The sequence below is a fragment of the Myotis nattereri genome (assembly GCF_964212035.1).
Source record: "Myotis nattereri genome assembly, chromosome: X".
NCBI classification, from domain to species: Eukaryota; Metazoa; Chordata; class Mammalia; order Chiroptera; family Vespertilionidae; genus Myotis; species Myotis nattereri.
Genome location: NC_138078.1, coordinates 51712336 through 51739168, shown reverse-complemented (window position 1 = coordinate 51739168; position 26833 = coordinate 51712336). Strand labels below are relative to the sequence as shown.

At 43.8% G+C, this 26833-nt stretch overlaps 1 protein-coding gene across 1 annotated transcript in view; it reads left to right on the top strand.

The window, feature by feature from the left end:
- The window catches only part of TEX11 (testis expressed 11), a gene marked incomplete at both ends in the record, with an annotated part of 435711 nt that overhangs the window by 186661 nt on the left and 222217 nt on the right, over positions 1–26833 (top strand). Inside the window, 2 exons of the mRNA XM_081081640.1 lie at positions 6856–6910; positions 15572–15667. Coding sequence (XP_080937766.1) covers positions 6856–6910; positions 15572–15667 — 151 coding nt within the window. The remainder of the gene's footprint in view (positions 1–6855; positions 6911–15571; positions 15668–26833) is intronic.

The window sequence follows — 26833 nt, the reverse complement described above, 5'->3', positions numbered from 1 at the left end:
ATTACGTTCAATTTGTAACAATGAAATTGGGGGTCACCACAACATGAGGAACTGTATTAAAGGGTCGTGGCATTAGGAAGGTTGAGAACCACTGCCCTAGTGTTTGTTACTCTTAGACTTTTCTACACTGAGCTTCTAGCAATCTATCAATTTTACAGTTCACAATTTCCTATTCCAGCACTGGTTTCCTTGGCAATTTCTGCTTGCGAATCTTTCCTGTGGTAGGTCACAACTCCTTGATTTGCCTGTCCATCTATCCAATCTTGAGGGCAGTGGTTTACCCTGTCTCTTTCCTTCTCTTATGGATCCAAGAAGAGGTCTTGATTTTTTAGTCTTTTCTGCTTTTTACTTGTTAGAATGGGGTAGTAACTTCTAAGCTCTTTACATATGGAATATAAAGCCAAAACTGTGATTTGGTTTTTAAGCTTGGTTTCCTTACCATTGTATATCAAAATTAATTTTAGATTGTAATTTAATCTAATAAAAGAGAAACATGGTAATTAGCCATACATCCGCTACCCTTCCCGTTGGCTAATCAGGGCGATATGCAAATTAACAGCCAGCCAAGATGGCGGCATGAGGCTTGCTTGCTTCAGTGACGGAGGAATCCAACTTTCCCCGCCTGCCTTGCTGGCCTCTGAGCTTGCAGTTTGAAACATTGTTACAAATATAGAAGCTAAAAAAAACCCCAGAAACCTGCTTTCAGCTGGCCTGGGATCTCAGAGCTGGAGTTGATACAGTGTTTCGATTATAGAAGCCAAACAAACTAGATACCTGCTTTCAGTAGCCTAGGCCTCAGAGCTGGAGCCAGAGCTAAAGCTGGCCCAGAATAAAAACAAAAAGAAAAAAAGGAGCAGTTGGGAGCTTCAGTCACCCGCCAGCCTGAAAACAGCCCTCAGCCCCTCACCCAGACTGGCCAGGCACCCCAGTGGGGACCCCACCCTGAAGGGTGTGTGACCAGCTGCAAACAGCCATCATTCCCTCATCCAGGCTGGCCAGGCACACAAGCGGGACTGCCACCCTGAAGGGAGTGTGAGCAGCTGCAAACAGCCATCATCCCCTCATCCAGGCTGGCCAGGCACCCAAGTGGGGACCCCCACCCGGATCCAGGACACTCTTCAGGGCAAACTAGCTGGCCCCAACCCGTGCACCAGGCCTCTATCCTATATAGTAAAAGGGTAATATGCCTCCCAGCACCGGGATCAGCGGAGCCGCAAGGCCTCCCAGCACCGGGGTCAGCGGAGCTGAGAGGCCTCCCGGCACCGGGATCAGCATGACAGGGGGCAGCCCCCAAACCCCCTGATCGCCCTGCGGCTCTGTGTGTGACAGGGGGTGGGGCCACAACCTCCCTATCCGCCCTGCTCTGCTCCTGACAGGGGAAGGCGCCCCAACCCTCTGATCAGCCCTACTCTGTGCCTGATAGGGGGGAGCTCCCCAACCCCCTGATCGCCCTGCGGCTCTGTGTGTTACAGAGTGCGGCGCCCCAACCCCCTGATTGGCCCTGCTCTGTGGGTGATAGAGGGCAGTGCCCCAACCCCCCCCCCATTGGCCCTGCTCTGTGTGTGATGGGGTAGAGCCATAACCCCCCATCGGCCCTGCCCTGAGTGTGAGAGTGGCAGCGCCCCAACCCCCTGATCGGCCCTGCTCTGTGGGTGACAGCAGGCAGTGCCCCAACTCCCCTATCGGCCCTACTCTGTGAGTGACAGGGGGCAGCGCCTCAACCCCCTGATTGGCCCTGCTCTGTGCGTGACAGGGGGTGGCACCGCAACCTCCCCATCGACCCTGCCTTAAGTGTGACAGGGGGAGGTGCCCCAACCCCCAAATCGGCCCTACCCTGGGTGTGACTGAGGGTGGCATCGCAACCTCCCGATCCGCCCTGCTCTGTGCATGACAGGGGGCGGTGCCCCAACTCCCCAATCGGCCCTGCTCTGAGCCCGACCAGGGGCTGCACCTAGGGATTGAGTCTGCCCTCTGCCACCCGGGAGCAGGCCCAAGCCAGCAGGCCCTTATCTCCCGAGGGGTCCCAGACTGTGAGAGGGCACAGTCCGGGCTGAGGGACCCCCCCCACCCGAGTGCACAAATTTTTGTGCACCGGGCCTCTAATCTATATAATAAAAGCCTAAGCGACCATTATGCTGGAACTACCAGAATAACTGGTTGTTGTGATGTGCACTGACCACCAGGGTGCAGTCGCTAAACACAGGAACTGCCCCCTGGTAGTCAGTGCACTTGCACAGGAGGAGTTCCGCTCAGCCAGAAGCCGGGCTCATGGCTGGCGAGTACAGTGGTGGTGGCAGGAGCCTCTCTTGCCTCCACAGCAGCGCTAAGGAGCAGCAAGCAGGCAGGCAGTAAGGAGTGAGGGGTCCCAAACTGTGAGAGGGTGCAGGCCAGGCTGAGGGACCCCTCCCCCCAATGCATGAATTTCGTACACCGGGCCTCTAGTAGAGAATAAAAGGCATTTATTTGAGTAAAAAAAGAGTGGCAGCCTGGGAAACAGATTCAGGTAGCAATTTAAATTGTGTGCCATTGAGACTAAGGGGAGGCCATCTTTTATAGCAAAAGTTCCTGCCCAGCAGACAGAAAGAAACTTTGCTTTGGCAGTGGGTGCACCATTCAGTATGCAGATGATTTTTTATTGAGTTTTATACTTGAAACCTGTATTGGTTTTGTGAACCACTGTCACCCCAATAAATTCAATTTAAAAAGTTCCCATCCAGATTCTCAATTCAGCCTGTTTTCTGTAAATGGGGTACCTAAATTGTGCAGTTTTGATTAGACAGGGGAGGTCTCAGTCCATTGATAAAAAGATGAAACCATGACTTCCCTGCAGTGGTTGACTCAGACGGTGTAAACAAACAGGCATTATGTGGGAGGCCGAGTTCAGTCTGAGGTTCTTTCCAGAATAAGGAGTAACTGAGAAGCTCCTGTCATCAAATGACTGCTAGGCTCTTATTATTTACTAGTGGCCCAGTACATGAAATTCGTGCATGGGGGGAGGGGGTCCCCTCAGCCCAGCCTGCACATTCTCCAATCAGGGACCCCTTGGGGGATGTCCAACCTCTGGTTGGACATCTCTCTCGCAATCTGGGACTGCTGGCTTCTAACTGCTCACCTGCCTGCCTGCTCATCCCTAACTTCCTCTGCCTGCCTGCCTGATTGCCCCTAAACCCTCTGCCTGCCTGCTTGATTGCCCCTAACCCAGCCGTGGGCAAACTACGGCCTGTGGGCCGGATCCGGCCCCTTTGAAATGAATAAAACTAAAAAAAAAAAAGACTGTACCCTTTTATGTAATGATGTTTACTTTGAATTTATATTAGTTCACACAAACACTCCATCCATGCTTTTGTTCCGGCCCTCCAGTCCAGTTTAAGAACCCATTGTGGCCCTCGAGTCAAAAAGTTTGCCCACCACTGCCCTAACCTCTCTGCCTGCCTGCCTGATCGCCCCTAGTGGCCTCTGCCTCTGCCTGTCTGCCTGATCTCGCCCTAAATGCCCTCCCCTGCCGGCCTGATTCCCCCTAACCCCCTGCCGGCCTGATCTTGCCCCCAACTGCACTCCCCTGCTGGCCTGATCACCCCTAACTGCCTCTGCCTTGGCCCCCACCACCATGGCTTTGTCCGGAAGGAAGTCGGGCATCTGGAAGATGGCCGGTTGACCCGGTCTAATTAGCATATTACCCTTTTATTAGTATAGATAGATTATAGAGGATAGAATTGCTTAAATGGAGGGAAAAGCCTTTTTCAACAGGAGGAGATGCTCTTGGCAGACAAAAACACATAATCCCTATCTCTGTACTGATAGCCAGCCGTATGCACTATACTGCCACACCAGTCATTAAAAAATTGAGCCACTTTCTTACACCTTACACCAAACAGCTGTTGCCCTTTAAACCCCTTCTCAGCCCCCACCTTAAGTTCTGCCTTCGCAGTTCACCCAGATTAGCTCTGATTGGCTGGTTTCTATGCCAGTCAACATCAAAAGCTCTGCCTCCTAGGCAGCAATTGGCTTCTGGCACTTCACCCAGATTTGGTTCTGATTGCTTGGTTTCTATGCCAGTCAGCGTCTCCAGCCCTATCTCTGAGCCTGATCAAAGAAGTGGGGCTGATCAGCCGTCCCCATGGAGGCCTGGAGAGAAACAGGCACAGCTGCTGGTGAAGCCGCGAGAGAAAGAGAAAGGCAATGGCTGATCAACAGTTGCCACTGATGTTGCAGATCAGACCCTGCCTCTCTGCAGGCCTCTCTCTGGGCCTAATCCACAGTCCCCTTGGCAGTGCTTGGCAACCCAGCACTGACTTCTGGTGTTAGGTCAAGCCTTTGCTTGTTATGGACCCTGGCTCTTTATATATATAGATATAATTTGGACCCTTGTTTGACCATGGGGAGTCCATCTCAAGCAGATAAATTCCTTCTTGAGGTTCACATTAAATGAATCTTTTTTTCTTGGGATTCATACTCTCACCCTGGATCAGAGTACCTTAATTTTCAGTTATTGTTTGGTAAGAGGTTCTCCTGAAGCCATCTGAGCCATTCAGCCTCACAGGCTCTTCGCTGATGGATCAGTATGCATAACCTTCTGTATCCTCAGGGATGAATGTGAACCCAGGATTGTTCTTATCTATCTCTTTCCCTTGTGTTAAACTTCTGCTGTTTTTTTCCCCACTTGTTGCTACTATTTTTTTTTTATTAAATCTTTATTGTTCAGATTATTACATTTGTTCCTCTTTTTTTCCCCCATAACTCCCCTCCACCCAGTTCCCGCCCCACCATCCGCCCTCACTCCCCACCCACTGTCCTCATCCATAGGTGCACGATTTTTGTCCAGTCTCTTCCCGCATCCCCAACACCCCTTTCCCCCCCAAGAATAGTCCCACTTGTTGCTACTATTATCATGGAGCTACCAGTCCCCTCTTAATTGCTCACTGGCAAGATCTCCATTGATTTTGACAATGCCCCTTAGGCAGGAACAACTCCTGCTCTGTTCTAAATACAGTCAGTCCCTTCAGGCAGGGATGCTGAGATCTTCCACTTTATTGCCTGCTTCTTCCCCTGGGCAGAACCTCTGTGCCACTCTACTAGAGTTAGTGGCAGGAGCTTGGCATGCTTCTCCTGGAGTGACACCCCTGCTCTATGAGGGATGCTGAGGAGATGGTTGTCCCTGATCTTATTGGCATGCCCTCCCGGCATGGAAGCTCTGTCCAATGAGCCAGCCTGGGTGAAGGAAACTAGGGGCCTAATATTCTTAATCTGTTGCACCTGGCATAGAGCTCTTACTCTAAGAATGAGAACTGGGTGGGGAAGGGAAGACCCAGCTCCTTCATTGTACCTGTCCCGAATAGCACTTCCACAGCACAGGCCTGGGGAAGATAAGAGAGGCTGGCAGCCTTCCCTTCCCTAGGTGAAACCATAGCTTAGGAGTCTAGGAGCTGGAGTAAGAGGGAATTCCCACTTTCTTGACAGCATTAATCTGGAGTAGCTTCAATGAGATGGAACTGTTGTGGGTAGCAGCAGGTGTGGATAGGAGATAAGAGCTCAAATGTTACAAACTATCACTATTCTGAAATTTAGTTGTTGTGTTTTAAATAAATATTTTTCCATTTGTTATAGACCCTTAGGGCAATTTCCAGAGACTTTAAGTGGTCATTTATTTTAACGATTTTAACAGGAAAATGGTTGTTTCACTGGGGGAAAGGATCCAAGCACTCCTATACCACCATTACAAAAGTTCCATCCTTAATTGGTAACTTAAAAAACTGAATGTAGCCCTAACCGGTTTGGCTCAGTGGATAGAGTGTCGCCCTGCGGACTCAAGGTTCGATTCCGGTCAAGGGCGTGTACCTTGGTTGCGGGCACATCCCCAGTGGGGAGTGTACAGGAGGCAGCTGATCTGTATTTCTCTCTCATCGATGTTTCTAACTCTCTATCCCTCTCCCTTTCTTTCTGTAAAAAATCAATAAAATATATTTAAAAAAACACAACTGAATGTAGGAGGTTTAATGTACCAAAGGAGACTTACAATGACTAGGCCAGCATTATTGTATCCTTGTTAGCAAGCTGAAAACTCAGTTTGGTAGTTCTGGGTCTTTTTAGAGTTTTAAAAAAGGAATATTTCAAAGTAATGTCTTTAGTTTAATTCATTTCACCAAAATTTTATTGACATCCTCCCTTGGAATACCAATTTTATGGCGAATGATCGTTGTTTTGCTTTTTAAGTTTAGGTTTTGAAATTCTGAGGCTCATACTAATATATCATTTGTGGTTATCAGAATGTCCCATAGATAATGTGGTTTGGTAATTAAAGCAGAAAATGGAAAATCAAATTTCTCTTCTCCCTAACCCCTCACTCATTTTTAATGCCAATGCAGGAAATATTAGACATCAATTAACTGCTAAAGGTTCTTTCAGCTACAAAATGGAACTAATAGTGCTTCACAAGGGTGTTGTGAAGCTTAATAAATATTGCTAAGCATTTGTCTGTGAAAATCCTGTATTTGTTTTATTTTAAAAATAAATTTATATTTCGTAGACTTTAAAATGTGCCATTAAGTGAAAGCTAGTATATACATGTACGTTATTTTAATGTAGTATATTTATAAGTATATTCAAATAGAAAAGAGCCAGAATATAATTATAGTGTTGATTTATTTGATATATACTCTGAGAAAATTGTGGCTTTTTGTAGTTAGAAAGTAATGCTTATACAATTGATTTTCATGTACTGGTTATCTAATAATCTGTTGTAGAGCAAAATAGATAAGTTGGAATAAAGTATAATTATACCATGTCTTCTTAGTAATATGTAATCTTGAAAATGTAATCTAAAATGAGTATGTATTTTTTTTCTTTTTTAATGATTAGCCAAAGCTTTGATATTGGGAAGATGGATAAGAATTCTGTTGAGCCAGAAATGCTGGTAAGGATCATGTTAAATATTGCAAAAGTAGGTAGAAGAAATACAGTTTATTTTATTGTTATTCTATCTAATAAAGACGTACTATGCAAATTGACCACCACTCCAATACACAAGATAGCCGCCCCCATGTGGTCAAAGATGGCCGGCAGGGGAGGGCAGTTGTGGGCGATCAGGCCAGCAGGGGAGGGCAGTTGGGAGGAACCAGGCCTGAAAGGGAGGGCAGTTGGGGGCAATCAGGCTTGCAGGGAAGGGTAGTTAGGGGGGACTGAGGCGTGCAGGGGAGGGCAGTTGGGGGGACCAGTCATGCAAGGGAGGGCAGTTGGGGTGGGACCAGCCCTGCAGGGGAAGGAAGTTGGGGGTGATCAGGCCAACAGGGCAGGACAGTTGGTGGGGATCAGGCCAATAGCGCAGAGCAGTTGGGGGAGGACCAGGCCTTCAGGGGAGAGCAATTAGGAGTGACCAGCCCTGCATGGAAGGGAAGTTGGGTGTGATCAGGCCTGCAGGGGAGGGCAGTTGGGAGGGCCAGGCCAGCAGAGGAGGACAATTGTGGATGATCAGGCCTGCAGGGGAAGGCATTTTGGAGGGACCAGGCCATCAGAGGAGGGCAGTTGTGGCCGATCAGGCCTGCAGGGGAGGGCAGGTAAGGGTGACCAGGCCGGCAGGGGAGGGCAGTTGGGCGGGACCAGGCCAGCAGAGGAGGGTAGTTAGGGGCAATTGGGCCAACAGCGGAGCAGTTAGGTGTAGATCAGGCTTGCAGGGGAGTGGTTAGGGGGTGATCAGGCTGGCAGGCAGAAGCAGTTAGGGGCAATCAGGCAGGCAGGCAGGCGAGCAGTTGGGAGCCAGCAGTCCTGGATTTTGAGAGGGATGTCCCAGATTGGAGAGGGTGCAGGCTGGGCTGAGGGATACACACCTCCCTGTGCACAAATTTTGTGCACTGGGCCTCTAGTAAAATTATAATAGTCTATCCTCCCATTTGTGAATAGGTTATCTATTGGGCACATCATTTAATATGTCAGTGCATTAGTTTCTGTAAAATTGATATGTTAATACCTGTAGGGTAGATTCTTGCACCCATGATTTAGTATGTATAAAGTGCTTAAACAATGTTTGGCTATATAAGTTTTAGCTTTGATTATTGCATGTTAAAAAATTCTAGGTTTTAAAAAAAATCTAGGTTTTCCCCAGATAGAACATGCTGGTATGGAAGTTAATTTTAATATTTAGTCAAGCAAAATGTTACATGTAAACAAATCTGATATAAAACAAATTTAATAATTGCCATAGCAAAATGGAATTTATTCAATTTTTTTTATTTCAGAGAGGAAGGGAGAGGGAGAGATTTAAAACATCAATGATGAGAGAGAATCATTGATCTGCTGCCTCCTGCACACCCCACAATGGGGATAGAGCCCACAATCTGGGAATGTGCCCTGACCGGGAATTGAACGTGGTCTCCTGGTTCATAGGTCGATGCTCAACTACTGAGCCATGCTGGCTAGGAAAAATGGAATTTTTTGAATATTCATTTCGGCTTCTCACCATTTTAGTATATCAATCAAAATGTAACTGAATACCTATATATATGGCAATGTGATAGATGTGGAATAAAAGAGAAATATAAGCCCTAGCTGGTTTGGCTCACTGTATAGAGCGTCGGCCTGGGGACTGAGGGGTCCCAGGTTCGATTCCAGTCAAGGGCATGTACCTTGGTTGCAGGCTCATCCCCAGTAAGGGGTGTGCAGGAGGCAGCTGATCGATGCTTCTCTCTCATCGATGTTTCTAACTCTCTATCCCTCTCCCTTCCTCTCTGTAAAAAATCAATAAATATATTTTAAAAAAAGAAATATAAAACATGGCCTCTATCCTTATGTTTATGTTTAAAGTATAAAATTAATACAAATGATTACAATGGAGTATTATTCAACTTTGAAAAGGAAGGAAATTCTGATTCATGCTACAACATAGATTAATCTTGAGGACATTATGCTAACTGAAATGAGCTATTTCACAAAAAGACAAATACTGTATTATTCTACTTAGATAAAGTAACTTGAATAGTCAAATTCATAGAGATAGAAAGTAGAATGATGTCTACAGGGGTTTGAAGGGAGGGGAGCTATTGTTTAATAGATACAGAGCTTCAATTTTGTGTGGTTAAAAGAGTTCTGGACGTGTATAGTGGTGATGGTTGCACAACAATGTGAATGTACTTAATACTGTAACCGGACAAACAATGGGTCTGTGCTGCCTGTAACTACTTGAGCCAATTAAACAGAGATATGGTTGAATCATATATGATCGTTTATTCCAATACTGCCAGCAGTATGGGAGAGCAGCAGGTCATCCACAAAAATCTGCTCTGCACACTATGATAAGCCAGCTGCTTATATTGGGTTAAAAGGACAAAGATTACATGGGGAAATAGCCAAAGTGTATGTCAAATGGGCAGTTAATAGGTAAGCAGAAGGCTGGAGATCTTCAAAGGGCTAGTGATATGCAAGGGCTGGGGTCTTCAAAGGGCTAGTGATATGCAAGGGCTGGGGTTTTCAAAGGGCTGGCATTTCTGCTTTCTGCAACAAAGTTGTTAATCTTTCCATGATAATAGGCAGCTCCAAATGGGAAGGGTGGGCTGCATTTCCAGGTGAGCTCCCAAGTCCTGTGTGTATAACTGCCAGCCAGGTTAGAATGTGCCTTCTTTAATCAGAATAAAACAATCACAGTTAACAGAGAATGATTAATATTTCTTGCAATTCTAGCTGGTTCCCCAAATTTTATTTCTGCCCCTATCAATACTTCTGAAACATACACTTAAAAATGGTTAACAAGGTCAATTTTAGTTATGTGTATTTTATCACAATTAAAAATAATAAAAAATATATTGTGATAGTATGACAGAATGGGTATTATTATGCAGCAATGAGAAAAAAATGAACGATAAGAATTGAAACAATATGGATGTTCTGATATATAATGTTGAATAAATAAAGCAAGATATAAAGTAGTACATACTGTGAGATTCCATAAATGTAAATGCCAAAAGCAGGTAGAATTAATACATGGTGTTGGAAAGTCAGGTAATTGGTTACCCTTGTTTGAAATAGTGTCTAGAAAGAGGTATGAAGTGAGCCTGTTGTTGCTTATGTTTTCTTTTTTAAAAAGTTATCTTTATTGTTAAAAGTATTATAGGTATCCCCCTTTTCCCCCATTGACCCTTTCTAGCCCTCCCTCATCTCCTCCCCAGGCCTTCACCACACTATTGTCTGTGTCCTTGGGTTATGCATATATGTATATAAGTTCTTTGGTTAATTTCTTCCTTCCACCCATTCATCCCCCACTTCCCGCTGAGATTCCACAGTATGTTCAGTTTCCTTCCTTCCTTCCTTCCTTCCTTCCTTCCTTCCTTCCTTCCTTCCTCCCTCCCTCCCTCCCTCCCTCCCTCCCTCCCTCCCTCCCTTCATTCCTTTCTTTTTTTGTTAATCCTCACTTGATATTTTCCCATTGATTTTTTTTATACTCAAAGATGCTTCCTTTTTTAAAAAAAAAATGTAAGTTATTACATATGTGTTCTTATCCCCACATTATCCCCCATCCCCCCGACTCATGTCCTCACCCCCCTGTTGTCTGTGTCCATTGGTTAGGCCTATATGCTTGCATATAAGTCCTTTGGTTGACATCTCCCCCTTACCCACAGCCTCCCCTATCTTCCCTCTGAGGTTTGACGGTCTGATCGATGCTTCTCTGTCTCTGGATCTGTTTTTGTTCATCAGTTTATGTTGTTCATTATATTCCATTGATTTTTAGGGAGAGTGGAAGAGACAGGGAAAGACAGAGAGGAACATCGATGTGAGAGAAACACATCAATTGGTTGCCTCCTGCATGCACCCCAACCAGGGCCCAGGCTGGGGAGGAGTCTGTAACCAAGGTATATGCCCTTGACCAGAATCAAGCCCAGGACCCTTTGGTCCACAGGCAGACACTCTATCCACTGAGCAAAACTGGCTAGGGCTTTGTTTCTTTTTTTAATTGTTGATAGTATTATAGATGTCTCCCATTTTCTTCCCATTTGCCCCCCTCCACCCAGTCCTCTTCATCACATTGTTGTCTGTGTCCATGGGCTATGCATATCCTATCTAATAAAAGAGAAACATGCAAATTGACCATAACCCCAACACCCTTCCCATTGGCTAATCAGCAGGATATATGCGAATTAACTGCCAACCAAGATGGCGGCAGGCAGCCAGGCAGCTGAAGTGAATAGGAAGCTTGCTTGCTCTAGTGACGGAGGAAGCCAAGGCTCCCCGCCTGCTGCTGCCGGCCTCTGAGCTGCAACTCTAAGAAACAATGTTGCAAATATAGAAGTTAAACATTCCCCAGAAACCTGCTTTCAGCCAGCCGGGCTTCAGCCAGCAGGATTGCAACAGTGTTACAATTATAGAACCCAAACAAACCCAGATCCCTGCTTTCAGCAGCTGAGGTCTCAGAGCTGGAGCCCAGCCTCAGAGCTAAAGCTGGCTCTCAGCTCCAGTGACAGCCATAGCAGGTAAATAAATCCCAGAATAAAAAAGAAAAAGAAAAAAAGGAGAGGTTGGGAACCTCAGTCGCCCTCCAGCCTGAAAACAGCCATCACCCCCTCACCCAGACTGGCAGGCACCCCAGTGGGGACCCCTACCCTGAAGCAACAAGATGGCGGCTAATTTGCATACTGAAGGCAGGCGGCAGCAGGCAAGGCTGTCTGCGGTCTGGGACCTGGATCCATGAACTGCCGGGCGGGGGGCAGTGCTTGAGGCTGTCCGCGGTCCGGGACCGGATCTGTGACCCTGCCAGGCGGGGGGCAGCGCTTGAGGCTGTCCGCGGTCCTGGGACCCAGATCTGTGACCCTTCCCGGCGGGGCGGCAGCTCGCACAGGGGCGGATTGGCCAGGGTTGGGCAGGGCAGGACGCCTGGCTTCTGCCCAGCCCCAGTCACTCTGGGCAGGTGAGCAGTGCAGAGAGCCTCTGGACAGGGGAGGCAGGCCGGCAGAGGGCGGCCTGTACTCCACACATGGCGGTGGTGACAGCTGTGAGCGCGCCAAGCGGAGCCTGCAGGCTGAGTTGAAGTAGCGCCTGCAGGCCATCAGCGCCCAGGAGTGGCTGCGCAAGTTCCGCCTCCTGGCCCAGAAGGTGCAGGATCGCAGGGACAGCCACCATGGTGGGCCAGACTGACGTCCTCCTGGCCGCACCATGGGGGTTTGCGGATCTGCAAAGCCAGAGGCCTCTGGTGTGCACATCCCCCCCTGGCATGCGAACATCCCCCAGCACACGTCACCCTCCCGTGCCTGCAACAGTTTCAAACCAAGGTGTGCACAAGTTCCCCCCACCTCTCCACCGCACTTCTATCAACCCGGCATGCCTAACGCCCCCACAGGATGTGCACACATCCCCTCTGATGCGCTCACGTCCTTTGGAGAGTGTCTTGGTGCTGAGGGTGGGCGCCTGTGAGATGACAGTGAGAGGGCGGAGTGGTGATGCCCTGTTCCCATGGAGGCCAGTGCAGCTACGAGATCACCTCTAGGGGGTTAATGCAGGTGCTGAGGCAGGAGCAGGTGCAGACAGACACACCCGGTGGGCGCAGGCGGCCCTTGCTGAGGTGCCTTCGTCAGCATTCAAGATCAAGAACCCAGAGGCGGAGAGGAATTCTGTCCTCTCAGTGAAACAGTGGGATAGTCGGGGCAACTGTAGAGAAGGAATGTGCACTTTGGGTGCCAGCACCCATGAGCGAAGGCTGCCCTGACTGAGCCTTGCTTGCTTGGGACCTAGCACACTCCTGCCGGGCAGCAGGTGACAGGACGTGCTTTTCCGAATTAATGAGAGAAAACGTTGATTCTCCTGCTGCCCACAAAGGTGGAAAGTGAAGTGGGGAGACATGTGGGGAGTGAGCGAGATTCCCTGTCTTGGGGTTCCAAATCTGCTGTTGGTTTCTTTCACCGCTGACTAGAGATATACAGGGTGTCCCCCCAAAATGTATACACACTTTGAATACCTACTAATTCCAATGGTTTTAAGCATAAGAAAGAAACAACAATGGAGCTGTTATCTGTTAAAAGTGTGGGCACAAACAGGTAGTTTGACATTCCCTGAGGGGTCTCAGATTGGAGAGGGTGAAGGCCAGACTGAGGGGCCCCTTTACCCCACCTACCGCAGTGCACAAATTTTGTGCACCGGGCTACTAGTATACATATGTGTTCTTTGGCTAATCTCTTCCCACCTCCCTCCCCTCTGAGACGTGTCAGGGTGTTCCATGCTTTTGATAACTGTGTTGTTAAACATACATGTGGTTAGTTTATGAAAATTTATGTACTCGAGATTTTGAACTTTTTTGTATTTTATGCTTCAATTAAAATTTCCAAAAAAACAAAACAAAACACACCACACACCAAAAACCTGAGTATTAGTGAAACAATTTGGGAAAACTAAGTGATAAACTGTGTGGTACTGACCTGAAGTTTGTACAAGGGCATGCAGAAAGGGGAATATCAAGGTTGACTGGAGTAGTTGAAGAAGTCTTATGGTAGGAAGTCCGTGAAAAGTAGATGGGGTCCATACAGTTAAAATGGAGGGAGAAGGGAATACCAGGTAAGATGTCTGGAGGATGAAATGAGGATGGAAGACAGGATTTAATTGAGATTGAAATGTAATATGTATATTGTAAAGTAAGATTATGAAGTAGTTTTCCTTCCTTTATTTTGGTTTTAATATTTTTAAAATTAAAGTATAGTTGGTGAAGTAGTTTTTCTTTCATTCTAACAGTACTTTATTGAGGTTTAATTTATGTAGAATAATTTGTACAATAATTATACAAATCTTAAGTGTACAGTCTGATGAATTTTAATATGTCTTGCTACCACCACGCAGATCAAGTTACAGAAATTTCTATCACCCTCAAAAGTTCTTTTGGTCCCTTTCCAGTTAATAGTCATTCCAACCCCCAGGATAAAACCTCTATTCTGACTTCTATTGCTATAGATTATTTTCAGCTTTTTTTGAACTTTGTATAAATGGAATCATACAGTATGTACTGCTTTATGTCTGCCTTCTTTTGCTTAACATAAATAGTTTTGAGATTCATTCAGTTTGTTATATTTTTCTGATTATTTGACCCTTTTGCCATATTTATTTCATAAAAGTCCTCTGGGAGACTTTATAAGTTGAGAGTTCAATAATAATAATAATAATAATAATAATAATAATATGTACATTATATAATCTTACTTGATCCATATTTGTTTTTGAATTAAAAATCTCAAATATGTAACACCCTAAATGTCATTTCTCTAGTTTCACAGATCCTTAATGTGTTTAACATATATATATTTTTTAAAATATGTATTTTATTGATTTTTTACAGAGAGGAAGAGAGAGGGATAGAGAGTTAGAAACATTGATGAGAGAGAAACATCGATCAGCTGCCTCCTGCACACTCCCTACTGGGGATGTGCCCACAACCAAGGTACATGCCCTTGACTGGAATCGAACCTGGGACCTTTCAGACTGCAAGCCAATGCTCTATACCAGGGGTGGGCAAACTTTTTGACTCGAGGGCCACAATGGGTTCTTAAACTGGACCGGAGGGCCGGAACAAAAGCATGGATGGAGTGTTTGTGTGAACTAATATAAAATCAAAGTAAACATCATTACATAAAAGTGTATGGTCTTTTTTTTTTTTTTTTTTTTTTTTTATTCATTTCAAATGGGCCGGATCTGGCCCACGGGCCGTAGTTTGCCCACGGCTGCATACAGTGAGCCAAACCAGTTAGGGCTAACATATATTTTTTAAATGTTAGAAGATCACCTTTGTTTGGTCCTACTGTCCTTATTATACTTAGGGGCAGATTACTCATTGAAATAGGGATCCTTCTTTAAAATGTGAACCTGTAGTTAATATGTTCACAATAAATAAAGTTACTCCCTTATCAATGCAGACCTGGATGGAGAAACTTACTTAATTCAGCAATACATTGTTCATTTTAAAATTTAGCGCAGTTGGGAGAAATCTCTCTAGGAGAATAGATCTGTTCCAACTGAAATGGTGGTATGTGTGCCTTGGTCCAATTGGTTAATCTCAAATAAGCTGTAAAGTTTGAGAAAGGAATTATGTTTTTCTATTTATCTCTTTTTTAAAAATGTTTTTATTGATTTTAGAGATGGGTGGGGGGAGAGAAACACCAACCTGCTGGCTGCCTCTTGCATGCCCCTTGCTGGGGATTGAGCCTGAAACTCAGGCATGTGCCCTGACCAGGAATTGAACCAGTAACCTCTTGGTGCATGGGTTGATGCTCAACCACTGGGCCACACTGGCCAGGCTATTTATCTCTTTTTATGGAGGTTTAATACAATGCAGTAGGTGGTAAGCTGATTAAATTAAATATTGCTATGACCTAGCCTTAGTTTCCTTTATTTGTAAAATGGGGATGATAAAGTACTTTAATACTAAAACACTGTTCAGAAAATAATTATATTAACACAATTTTATTAAATTAAGGTAAACTAATACTATAAAATTCTTACACTTGAGGGAATGATGACTTACATTTGAGAAGATGCCTGTCATTGTGTAAGTGCTAATCAGATGTTGTATTGCAATTCAACCCTCAGCTGTGTGCTTTTTTTCTATTTGTAATTATAGGCTAAAATTCTACGGTTTCTAGCCACTGTTTATTTGGATTGGGATGACAGCGAATATTATGATAAAGCTCTCAGTGCTATAAACCTAGCAAACAAGGTATGAAGTTTTTACTTTTGAATATTAGATTGATTAATTTTTTAAAGCTTTGATTCACATTTTGAAATCTAGTTTAGACACTTGCTTTAGTATCCCTAGAATTTTTTAAACAACAGATTATAACCATCTTTTTTCACAGCACAGAAAGGAAAAATAAAATATACCCCATTGACAGCAAATATTTTTGAAAAAGAATTCTTTTGTATGAAACAGAAAGGCTTCTCTCTCTGCTGTGAGTTTTTAGGATAAAGAAGGAAATGATGATAACATAGGGCCCCGTGGTTGGCAAACTGTGTCTTGCCAGCCACATGCGGCTCTTTGGCCCCTTGAGTGTGGCTCTTCCTAAGCCTTAGGAGTACCCTAATTAAGTTAATAACAATGTACCTACCTAGATAGTTTAAGTTTAAAAAATTTGGCTCTCAATAGAAATTTCAATTGTTGTACTGTTGATATTTGGCTCTGTTGACAAATGAGTTTGCTGACCACTGAGATAGGCAGATGATGGACTTTAGTTTAAAAACCAATATCCTGAGAGTGAAGGCAGGCAAGGAAGAAAGAAAGGAGGAAACGGCAGTTGAGTAAGCCAACCCACAGTGTGGGCCACCACTGTGCATCCAGTTAAATACAGTATTTCATTTATTCATTCAACAAGTACATTTTGAGTAACTCCTGTGCCCTGAGCTGAGTGTTAGGGAGGATTGATGAGGAAAATCAGACTTGGTGGTAGGGGGCAATGAGTGCTTACCACATCTATTGCAGGGGGTTGTTGGAGCAGCACCAGAGTTTGGAGGGAGTGGGCAAAGAAGACTTCCTGGATGGGTGCTGACAATGACTTGGAGTAGAGGGAGGTGGGCAGGCTGCCCATGTGGTGTCCAGGCAGCGGAAACAGCATGTACAAAGACTTAGCAGGAGAGATCACCACAGGCAATCAGGGAATTGAAACAACTTCCCCTAAGGCCACCAAAGTTTATTCAGACAAGAAAAATCAAAAGCAGAGTACACAGATATAAGGTGAGTAAATTGGACTAGCAGGACCATTAAACAGTAGTCTGCCAGTCCCTTCCCATGGGAAAGAGAAGGCACTGGCAGCCTTTATATAGAGAGGCTGTAGGAGAAGCAGAAAGCCTGAGCAGCTGCTATGGACAAGCTCAGCTTCCTTGCTGGCACAGTCATTTTGGAGAGGAGAGACTCTAGACTTGGCCAGCTAGGTCTTGCAGTCATGGGGGTGCATACCTTTCATGGAATCCTTTACACCTGCTGTGCCCTCTGCCTGGAATTCTCACCCCCTGAGTCTGCATGATCCTCATTCTCTGCCTATCACCCTCACCCTTCAGAATGCAGTTCTGGCCACACTTCCTCAGGGATGTCTCTTCTGAACAACATCCACCCTGAAATACATCAACTCATGGATGGTCTATGCACCAGAGACTTCCACCTTGTGATTTTATATCTATTTGTGTAGATTTAAAAAAAATAAGTATCTCTCTTGATAGACTGTAAGCTCTATGAAGGCAGCAACCAAGGCTGGTTTTGCCTATTCCTACATCCCCAATACCTAGCATTGTGCCTGGCACATAATAGGAGCTCAATAAATATTTTTTTATTAAATCTTTATTGTTCAGATTATTACATTTGTTCCTCTTTTTTCCCCCCCATAACTCCCCACCTCCCAGTTCCCGCCCCACCCTCCGCCCTCTCGCCCCACCCACTGTCCTCATCCATAGGTGCACGATTTTTGTCCAGTTTCTTCCCACATCTCCCACACCCCTTTACCCCCCAAGAATAGTTAGTCCATTCCCTTTCTATGTCCCTCATTCTATTATAATCACCAGTTCATTCTGTTCATCAGATTATTTATTCACTTGATTCTTAGATTCACTTGTTGATAGATGCGTATTTGTTGTTCATAAATTGTATCTTTACCTTTTTCTTCTTCTTCCTCTTCTTAAAGGATACCTTTCAGCATTTCATATAATACTGGTTTGGTGGTGATGAACTCCTTTAGCTTTTCCTTATCTGTGAAGCTCTTTATCTGACCTTCAATTCTGAATGATAGCTTTGCTGGATAAAGTAATCTTGGTTGTAGGTTCTTGGTATTCATCACTTTGAATATTTCTTGCCACTCCCTTCTGGCCTGCAAAGTTTCTGTTGAGAAATCAGCTGACAGTCGTATGGGTATTCCCTTGTAGGTAACTGAGTTTCTTTCTCTTGCTGCTTTTAAGATTCTCTCTTTGTCTTTTGCTCTTGGCATTTTCATTATGATGTGTCTTGGTGTGGTCCTCTTTGGATTCCTTTTGTTTGGGGTTCTCTGTGCTTCTTGGACTTGTAAGTCTATTTCTTTCACTAGGTAGGGGAAGTTTTCTGTCATTATTTCTTCAAATAGGTTTTCAATATCTTGCTCTCTCTCATCTTCTGGCACCCCTATAATTCTGATGTTGGTACGCTTGAAGCTGTCCCAGAGGCTCCTTACTCTATCTTCGTATTTTCGTATTCTTTTTTCATTTTGCTTTTCCGGTTGGGTGTTTTTTGCTTTTTTGCATTTCAAATCTTTGACTTGATTCTTGTGCTCCTCTGGTCTGCTGTTGGGAGTCTGTATAATATTCTTTATTTCAGTCAGTGTATGCTTAATTTCTATTTGGTTCTTTATCACAACATCGAGGGTCTCATTAGATCTCTTGAGGATCTCATTAAGTTTATCAGTGGCTTCTAGACAGTTCTTGAGAGACCTTAAAAGTGTGGTTTTGAGCTCTATATCCTCAATTTCTGTCATTTCTGTCCTGTTTCTTTGTCTCGACATTTTTTATGCTTTCTTGGTGCACCCCTAGTGGTCTTTGTGCGCAGTCTTGTTGTAGTTAAGCCTTGATTGTTGTAGGTATTACTGGGGGGGATTTGGCCTCCAGGCCAACTGGCTGTGCGAATCAGTTGTGTCTGCAGTGAGAGAACTTCTGTCCTCTGGGGAGGTGCTAATCTAGCCTTTGCCTGAGGCTATCCAGCAAATGCCTCTGTGCAGGGCTTGGGCAGAGCGGGGTGGGTTGCACGGGATCAACAGGGCGGGCGGAGCGAGCAGTTATGGCTGTTCTCAGTCCCGTCCCCAGAGGCTCTGCCTCTGGGATTCCCAGAAACCGCAGCAAACCTCGGAGAGAAAGCTTCCCTCGAGTTCCGACCGATGCCAGACAGTCCCACTTCTCCCGTTTGAGTCTGGGTCCCTAGAGACTCGCCCAGAACTTGAGCTCAGAACCTGAGGCTCCCTCCCGATTGAAACAGACAACCGCGCCCTCAGCCGTCAGCCAGCTCCGCGCGCACCTCCGCACCTTTGTATTTTCCGCATTGTACCTCCTGAGTCTCGGTATGCTGTTCTCTTTCCTTCTAGTTGAAGAATTTCCCCTCAGCCAGCCTTCCTGTGGTTCTGGGTGATGTCCATTCCGTCTTTTAGTTGTATTTTTGAAGTGGTTGTGCGCGGCAGCAAACTCCAGTGTTTACCTATGCCGCCATCTTGGTTCCTCTCTAGTCAATCGCTCAATAAATATTAAGAGCTAGACCATATCAGACAATATTAAGTCGTCTGGGACCTATAGAATGGCAATTTCATATGATTTGTCTTAATATTAATTGAATGAATGAATTTGAGCTTTCCTGAATACTATGTACTGTAGCATGAGGTCAGTACAAGGAGAGTCCACCTTGGGCCTGTTCAAAGGGCAGGTTTTTCCTGAAATGATAAGGATCTGAGTGTTTGCTGGTCATGGTTTAGACTTGATCAGCGCTTCTCACACTTCCATGTGCAGTGGGAGCCCGTAGGGATCTTGTTAATGTGCATATTCTGACTCAGTAGAGTGAGGCCTGAGGTTCTACATTTGTAGCAGACTCCCAGGTGACGCTTATTGGAAGGCAGCCAGAGGGAGGGAGGCCAAAACGCAGAATTGGAGCCGGTAGGTGAAGGTCCTCTGTGCCTCACCAAGGAGCTCCCACCAAGGTTCCGTCCTCTTTTCTTTCTCAGCCAATATGAAATTCAGAAATTCATTTGCAAAGAGATGGGACTTCAGGTCATTTCCATAGTATCTGGAAAAAAAGTTGAGCAGCTGTCACATATAAATGAAAACTTTCCAGATCACTGAAACTTAGCCCTCCATGTTCCCCAAGCTGTTTTTATTTTCATTGTTATTGGTGGAAATCTTACAAATTAATGTTATTAAACATGATCTTGTTTTCTTAAACAGAGTAAAATGGACAGAATCTGAAAAAACAACAACCCAACACTAGTGGTTTTCTTTCAGCTCATTCTCATATGTGTATGCATACATATATACATATGTAGTCACATGCATATATACCTATATACTCCTCGACAAGAAACATTGATAGGCTGATGACCATTTAAAAGGGTATTCAATTAAGATAAATATGTTTTATTCAGTAAGGGAATTAAACGTAATGATACATTTTAGAAAGAGTTTTATTCAACAAGAATAGAAACATGAAAATGAATAGTTCAATTAACCAAAGTACTGAATTTCCAAAACACACCATGTACTTGAATTTACATTTTCGTGAACTTTATGTCATGTAGATGGTGTTATTGAATGCTGAAAACCTTTTTTTAATATTAAAGTTTTTAAAATTTAAAAATATTATTAGACATAAAAATTTTCAAAAGTTTTTTATTTTATTTTTTAATTTGCTAAGTCTCAAGATTGAGTAAAAAACAGGGACCAAGAGAACTGAGGAGATTTTATATTGGCTATATGCCTTCTTGCTAGCACGTCTCTTTGTTCCCTGGATGCAGAAGTTGCAGTTTTCTTTTTTTTTAATATATTTTTATTGGTTTCAGAGAGGAAGGGAGAGGGAAAGAGAGATAGAAACATCATCAGTGAGAGAGAATCATTGATCAGCTGCCTCCTGCACGCCCCCAACTGGGGATTGAGCGGTCAACATGGACATGTGCCCTTGACCAGAATCGAACCCTTCAGTCCACAGGCCAATGCTCTATTCACTGAGCCAAACCGACTAAGGCAGAAGTTGCAGTTTTCATAGTGACAGTTGGTCACCTGCATTGCTCCTAACATATCACATAATGAACTTTTTAGCATTTTTTTCTTCCAGTATAGTCATGCAGTGCTGAATGACAGGGTTACATTCTGAAAAATAGATAGGCGGTTTCATTGTACAAACTTCAGAGTACACTTCTACAAATCTAGATGGTATAGCCTACTACAGACCTAGGCTGTATGGTACAGCCTATTGCTCCTAGGCTACAAACCTGTATAGCTTGTTACTGTATGGAATACTGTAGGCAACACTGGTAAATATTTGTATATCTAAAGATAGAGAAGGTATACTAAAATATAGTATCCTCTCATATAATAAAGAGCTAATATGCAAATGGTCATCACGCCCTCACACCATAATGCTGTAATGGCTTAGACACTCAACACTGGGGAGAGAGGAATGGGGACCAGCCAGGCACAAATGAGCTCTCAAGAGAGGAATGGGGACCAGCCAGACACAAATGAGGTCATGAGAGAGGAATGGGGACCATACAGGCTGCAGCCTGGGAGAGGGACAAGCCGCACATAGTGGCTGGGGCTGCGGCCCAGGAGAGGGACAAGCTGCCCGCCCCACGGTCCCAGGTGCCAGCGCCTGTGGCTGCTGCTGCAGCCTGGGTGAAACCACCTGCCCACGGTCCCCTGCAGCTGCAGCTGGCCCTGGTGAAGCTGGCCCAGGTCCTGGGTGCCTGCAGGTGGCCAGAGGGAGGGAAGCACGGGTCTTGGGTGCCTGTGACCGGCCAGAGGAAGGAATCCTGGGTCCTGGGTGCAGGACAAGGCATAGGCGGTTAGGGGAGATCAGGCCAGCAGCAGAGCAGTTAGGGGTGATCAGGCCAGTAGGGGAGCAGTTAGGGGCAATTAGGCAGGCAGAGGTGATTAGAGGCGATCAGGCAGGCAGGCAGAGGGGTTAGGGGCGATCAGGTAGGCAAGCAGTTAGGAGCCAGTGGTCCCGGATTGCGAGAAGCAGTCGGACATCCCCCGAGGGGTCCTGGATTGGAGAGGGTGCAGGCCAGGCTGAGGGACACCCTCCCCCCCCACGCATGAATTTCATGCACCAGGCATCTAGTGAAGATATAAAATGGTATACCTGTATGGGGTACTCAGCATGGTTGTAGGACTGGAAATTGCTCTGTGTGAGTCAGCGGGTGAGTGGTTAGTGAATGTGAAGGCCTAGGACATTATGCCACTACAGACTTATTAACACTATTCACTTAGGCTACACTAAATTTATAAAACAATGCAATATTAAGTAAAGTCCAAGAGAAAATGATACAATCAAAAGATGTGGTAAACATGAGATGTGCAAGGCTGCCAACATAACAATACTATTTTATAGCAAACTTTTTTTATAAGTAGAAAGAGTACACTCTAAAATAATGGTAAATAGTATAGTTAATATATAAACCAGTAACATAGTTACATATAATTATCAAGAATTATGTACCATACATAATTGTATTTGTAGCACAGTAGGTTGTTTAGACCAGCATCACCACAAACATGTGAGGAATGCATTGAACTATGAACTTAAGAAGGCTGCAATAAGAATTTTCAGCTTCATTATAATCTTACTAGAGGCCCTGTGCACGAAAATCTGTGCACTGCGGGCGGGGGTCTCTCAGCCTGGCCTGTGCCCTCTCACAGTCTGGGAGTCCTCAGAGGATGCCCTACTGACGGCTTAGGCCACCCTCTGCGGGAGGCAACTGGGCTGGCCAATCAGGGGACAGCACCGCCCCCATCACTCAGCCACTGCCACCACCCAGCCTTGCTCTGCAGGATGCAAGGACAGGGGATCAGGGGACGGCATCACCCCCATCACCCTGCTGTTGCTGCCTGGCCTCCTTCTGTGGGGGGCAACTGTACAGGCCAATCGGGATTGTGCCAGCCACTTCCCCATCGCCCCTCCGCCACTGGTGGTCGCTGCCCTTCCCCCATTGCCATTCCCTCCCTCTGTCTGCTGGCACATGCATTGGTTGACCTGGCGCTGCTTGCTTGCTGGCCCTGCCCCCCACCGACTGGTTGTTCTGCCGTTTGGTCAATTTGCATATTACACTTTTATTATATAGGATGGGATTACAATTGTATATGGGGCTCCCTCATTGACTGAAACATCGTTACGTACTGAATGACTGTATAGGATAAGGTATTGCATATACGTGTTATATCTCTTCAGTCTTCTATATTCTGCAACATTTCACAGGCTTTCTTTGACATTTTAGAAGAATACAGTAGCTCCCACGTTGTTTTAACAAAAAGTTCTTCATTTGAGGTTTATCTTATGTTTCCTCCTGATTGGATTCAGTTTATGCATTTCTGACTTGAATACTACATGAGTGATGTTGTGCCCCTTCCAAAGGCATCACATTTGGAGGCACATAATGTCCATTGGTGATGTTAAGATTGATCATCTGGTCAAAGGTGTTGCCCGGTTTCTATACTGCTTATTTCCTATTTTTCCTTTGCAACTAATAAACAATTGGTGGAGAGACTTAAAAATTACCTTGCTTATCATTAAAATTTCTTTTTAGAGTTAGTCTTCTTACCTCAACCAGTCTTACTTGTGATGGTCGCCAAATGATTGTTTTTTATTTTGCCAACAAAACTTTATTTTTGGACACGGAAATAGCTCTGTATAATTTTCATGTCTCACAGTTCATATAATTCTTCTTTTGATTTTTTTTTAACCATTTAAAAATGTAAAACTACGTCAGTGCAGGGGCCATATAAAAAACAAATGATGAGCTCTAGCTGGTGTGGCTCAGTTAGTTGGGCATCATCCAATACACCAGGAGGTTGCTGGTTGGATTACTGAGGAAATGATTGTGTTTTTAAATATATATATATATATATATATATATATATATATATATATATGGAGAAAGAGAGATAGAAATTTCAGTGATGAGAGAGAATCATTGATCGGCTATCTCCCACACGCCCCACACTGGGGGGTTGAACCTGCAGCGTGGGCATGTGCCCTGACCAGGAATCGAACTGTGACCTACTGGTTCATAGGTTGATGCTCAACCACTGAGTTATGCCAGCTGGGCCAAATGATTGTTTTTTTAAATTTAGTATTCTATCCATGTTTACCAGTTGGCACTCAGAATTCTACTACAAGCAAGAGCTCTCCCTGCTCTGATTTATTTAACATTTATATATTTATTTACTTATTCCCTTATTATAAGTATGGATTTGTGTATTATTTTTTCACTGCTTTAAAATTCATTACTCTTTTTTAAATTTTATTTTTCAATTATAGTTTACATTCAACATTATTTTATTTTTATTTCTTAATTGTTTAAACTATGCCCCCTTCCCCCCCCATTTATCCCCTTACTCCCCCCCACTAGCCCCCTACCCCAGGCCCTCGCCTCCCCATCGTTTGTGTCCATGGGCCATGCATATATGCATACAAGGTCTTTGGTTGATTACCTCCCATGAACCACACTCCCCCATCTTTCCTCTGAGATTCCTCACTCTGTTCCAGGCTGCCATATCTCTGGATCCACTCCATTCATCAGTTTATTTTGTTACTTAGATTCCACATATGAATGAGATCATGTGATACTTATCTTCCTCTGACTGACTTATTTGATTTAGCATGATACTCTCCAGGTTCCTCCATGCTGTCTCAAAGGGTAAAAGATTCTTCTTTTTTACAGCAGCGTAGTATTCCATTGTGCAGATGTACCACAGCTTTTTTATCACTCATCTCCTCATGGGCACTTGGGCTGTATCCAGATCTTAGTTATTGTAAATTGTGCTGCTATGATTGGTGTTTTGGGTTTCTTAGGATATATTTCTAGAAGTGGGATCATTGGGTCAAATAGCAATCCCATATTTAATTTTTTGAGGAACCTCCATGCTGCATGAGTCTGTATTCACAACAGCAGTGTACTAGGGTTCTCTGTTCTCCACATCCTCACCAGCACTTGTCATTTGTTGATTTGTTGATGGTAGCCATTCTGACAGGGGTGGGGAGATACCTCTTTGTTTTAATTTGCATCTCTCTGATATCAGTGACTTGGGGCAATTTTTCATATGTCTCTTGGCCACCTGTATGTCCACTTTGGAGAAATGTCTATTTAGGTCATTTGACCATTTTTTAATTGCATTGTTTGTCTTCCTTTTGTTAAGTTGTATGAATTTCTTATATATTTTGTATATTAACCCTTTATCAAATGTATCATTGCCAAATATGTTCTCACCTACAGTGAACTCTCATTTCGTTTTGTTGATAGTTTCTTTTGCTGTGCAGAAGCTTTTTATTTTGATGTAGTCCTATTTGTTTATTTTCTCCTTAGTTTCCTTTGCCCTAGGACAGTAATGGCGAACCTTTTGAGCTCGGCGTGTCAGCATTTTGAAAAACCCTAACTTAACTCTGGTGCCATGTCACATATAGAAATTTTTTGATATTTGCAACCATAGTAAAACAATAATGTATATTTTTGATATTTATTTTATATATTTAAATGCCATTTAACAAAGAAAAATCAACCAAAAAAATGAGTTCGTGTGTCACCTCTGACACGCGTGTCATAGGTTCACCATCACTGCCCTAGGAGATGTATCTGTAAACATATTGCTACAAGAGATGTCTGAGATTTTGCTGCCTATGGTTTCTTCTAGGATTTTTATGGGTTGACAACTTACATTTAAGTCTTTTATCCATTTTGAGTTTATTCTTGTATATGGTATAAATTGTGTATGGTCCAGTTTCATTTTTTTGCAAGTATCTGTCCAATTTTCCCAACACTGTTTATTGAAGAGACTGCTTTGACTCCATTGTATGCTCTTGCCTCCTTTGTCAAATATTAATTGTAATGGTTTGGGTCAATTTCTGAGTTCTCTGTTCTGTTCCATTGATATATATGCCTGTTCTTGTGCCAGTACCAGGCTCTTTTGATTACAGTGCCATTGTAGTATAACTTGATATCTGTTATTGTGATTCCTCCAACTGTGTTTTTCTTTCTCAGTATTGCTGTAACTATTCAGGGTCTTTTTTGATTCCTTATACATTTTTGGAGTATTTATTCTAGATTTGTTAAATATGTTGTTGGTATTTTATAGGGATTGTGTTGAATCTGTAGATTGTCTTGGGTAGTATGGGCATTTTAATGATGCTCATTCCACCAATCCATGAACAAGGTATATTCTTCCACTTGTTTATATCTTCTTTTATCTGTTTTTTCAACTTCCTGTAGTTTCCCAAGTACAGGTCTTTTGCCTCCTTGGTTAAGTTTATTCCTAAGTAGCTTATTATTATTTTTTGCAATGGTAAATGGGATTGTTTGTTTAGATTCTCTTTCTGAGAATTCATTATTGGTGTATAAAAAAACCATCGAGTTTTGGGTGTTAATTTTGTATCCTGCTACATTGCCAAATTCATTTATTAAATCTAGTTGTTTTTTGGTGGAGTCCTTAGTGTTTTCTATGTACAATATCATATCATCTGCAAATAATGAAAGTTTTACTTCCTCCTTTCCAATTTGGATGCCTTTTATGTTTTCTTCTTGTGTGATTGCTGTGGCTAGGATTTAGAGTACTATGTTGAATAAGAGTGGTGAAAGCAGACATCCCTGTCTTGTTCCTGTTCTTAGGTTTTGCCCATTGAGTATGATGTAGGCTGTGGGTTTGCCATATATGGCCTTTATCATGTTGAGCTATGTTCCCTCTATTCCCACTTTGCTGAGAGTTTTTATCAAAAATGAGTGTTGGGTTTTGTCAAATGCTTTTACTGCAGCTATTGATATTATCATGTGATTTTTGTTTTTCAATTTGTTTTTGTGATGTAGCACACTTATTGATTTGTGAATATTGTATCAGCCTTGTCTCCCTGGAATAAATCCCAATTGGTCATGGTGTATGATCTTTTTAATATATTGCTGGAACCAATTTACTAATATTTTGTTGAGGATTTTAGCATCTATGTTCATTAGTGATATTTACCTGTAATTCTCTTTCTTTGTAGTTTTTTTATCTGGTTTTGGAATTAGGATTATATTGGCCTCATAAAAAGAGCTTGGAAGTGTTCCTTCTTGGATTTTTTGAGGAGTATAGATGGTATTCTTCTTTGAATGTTTGGTGAAACTCCCCTGTGAAGCCATCCGAACCCAGGCTT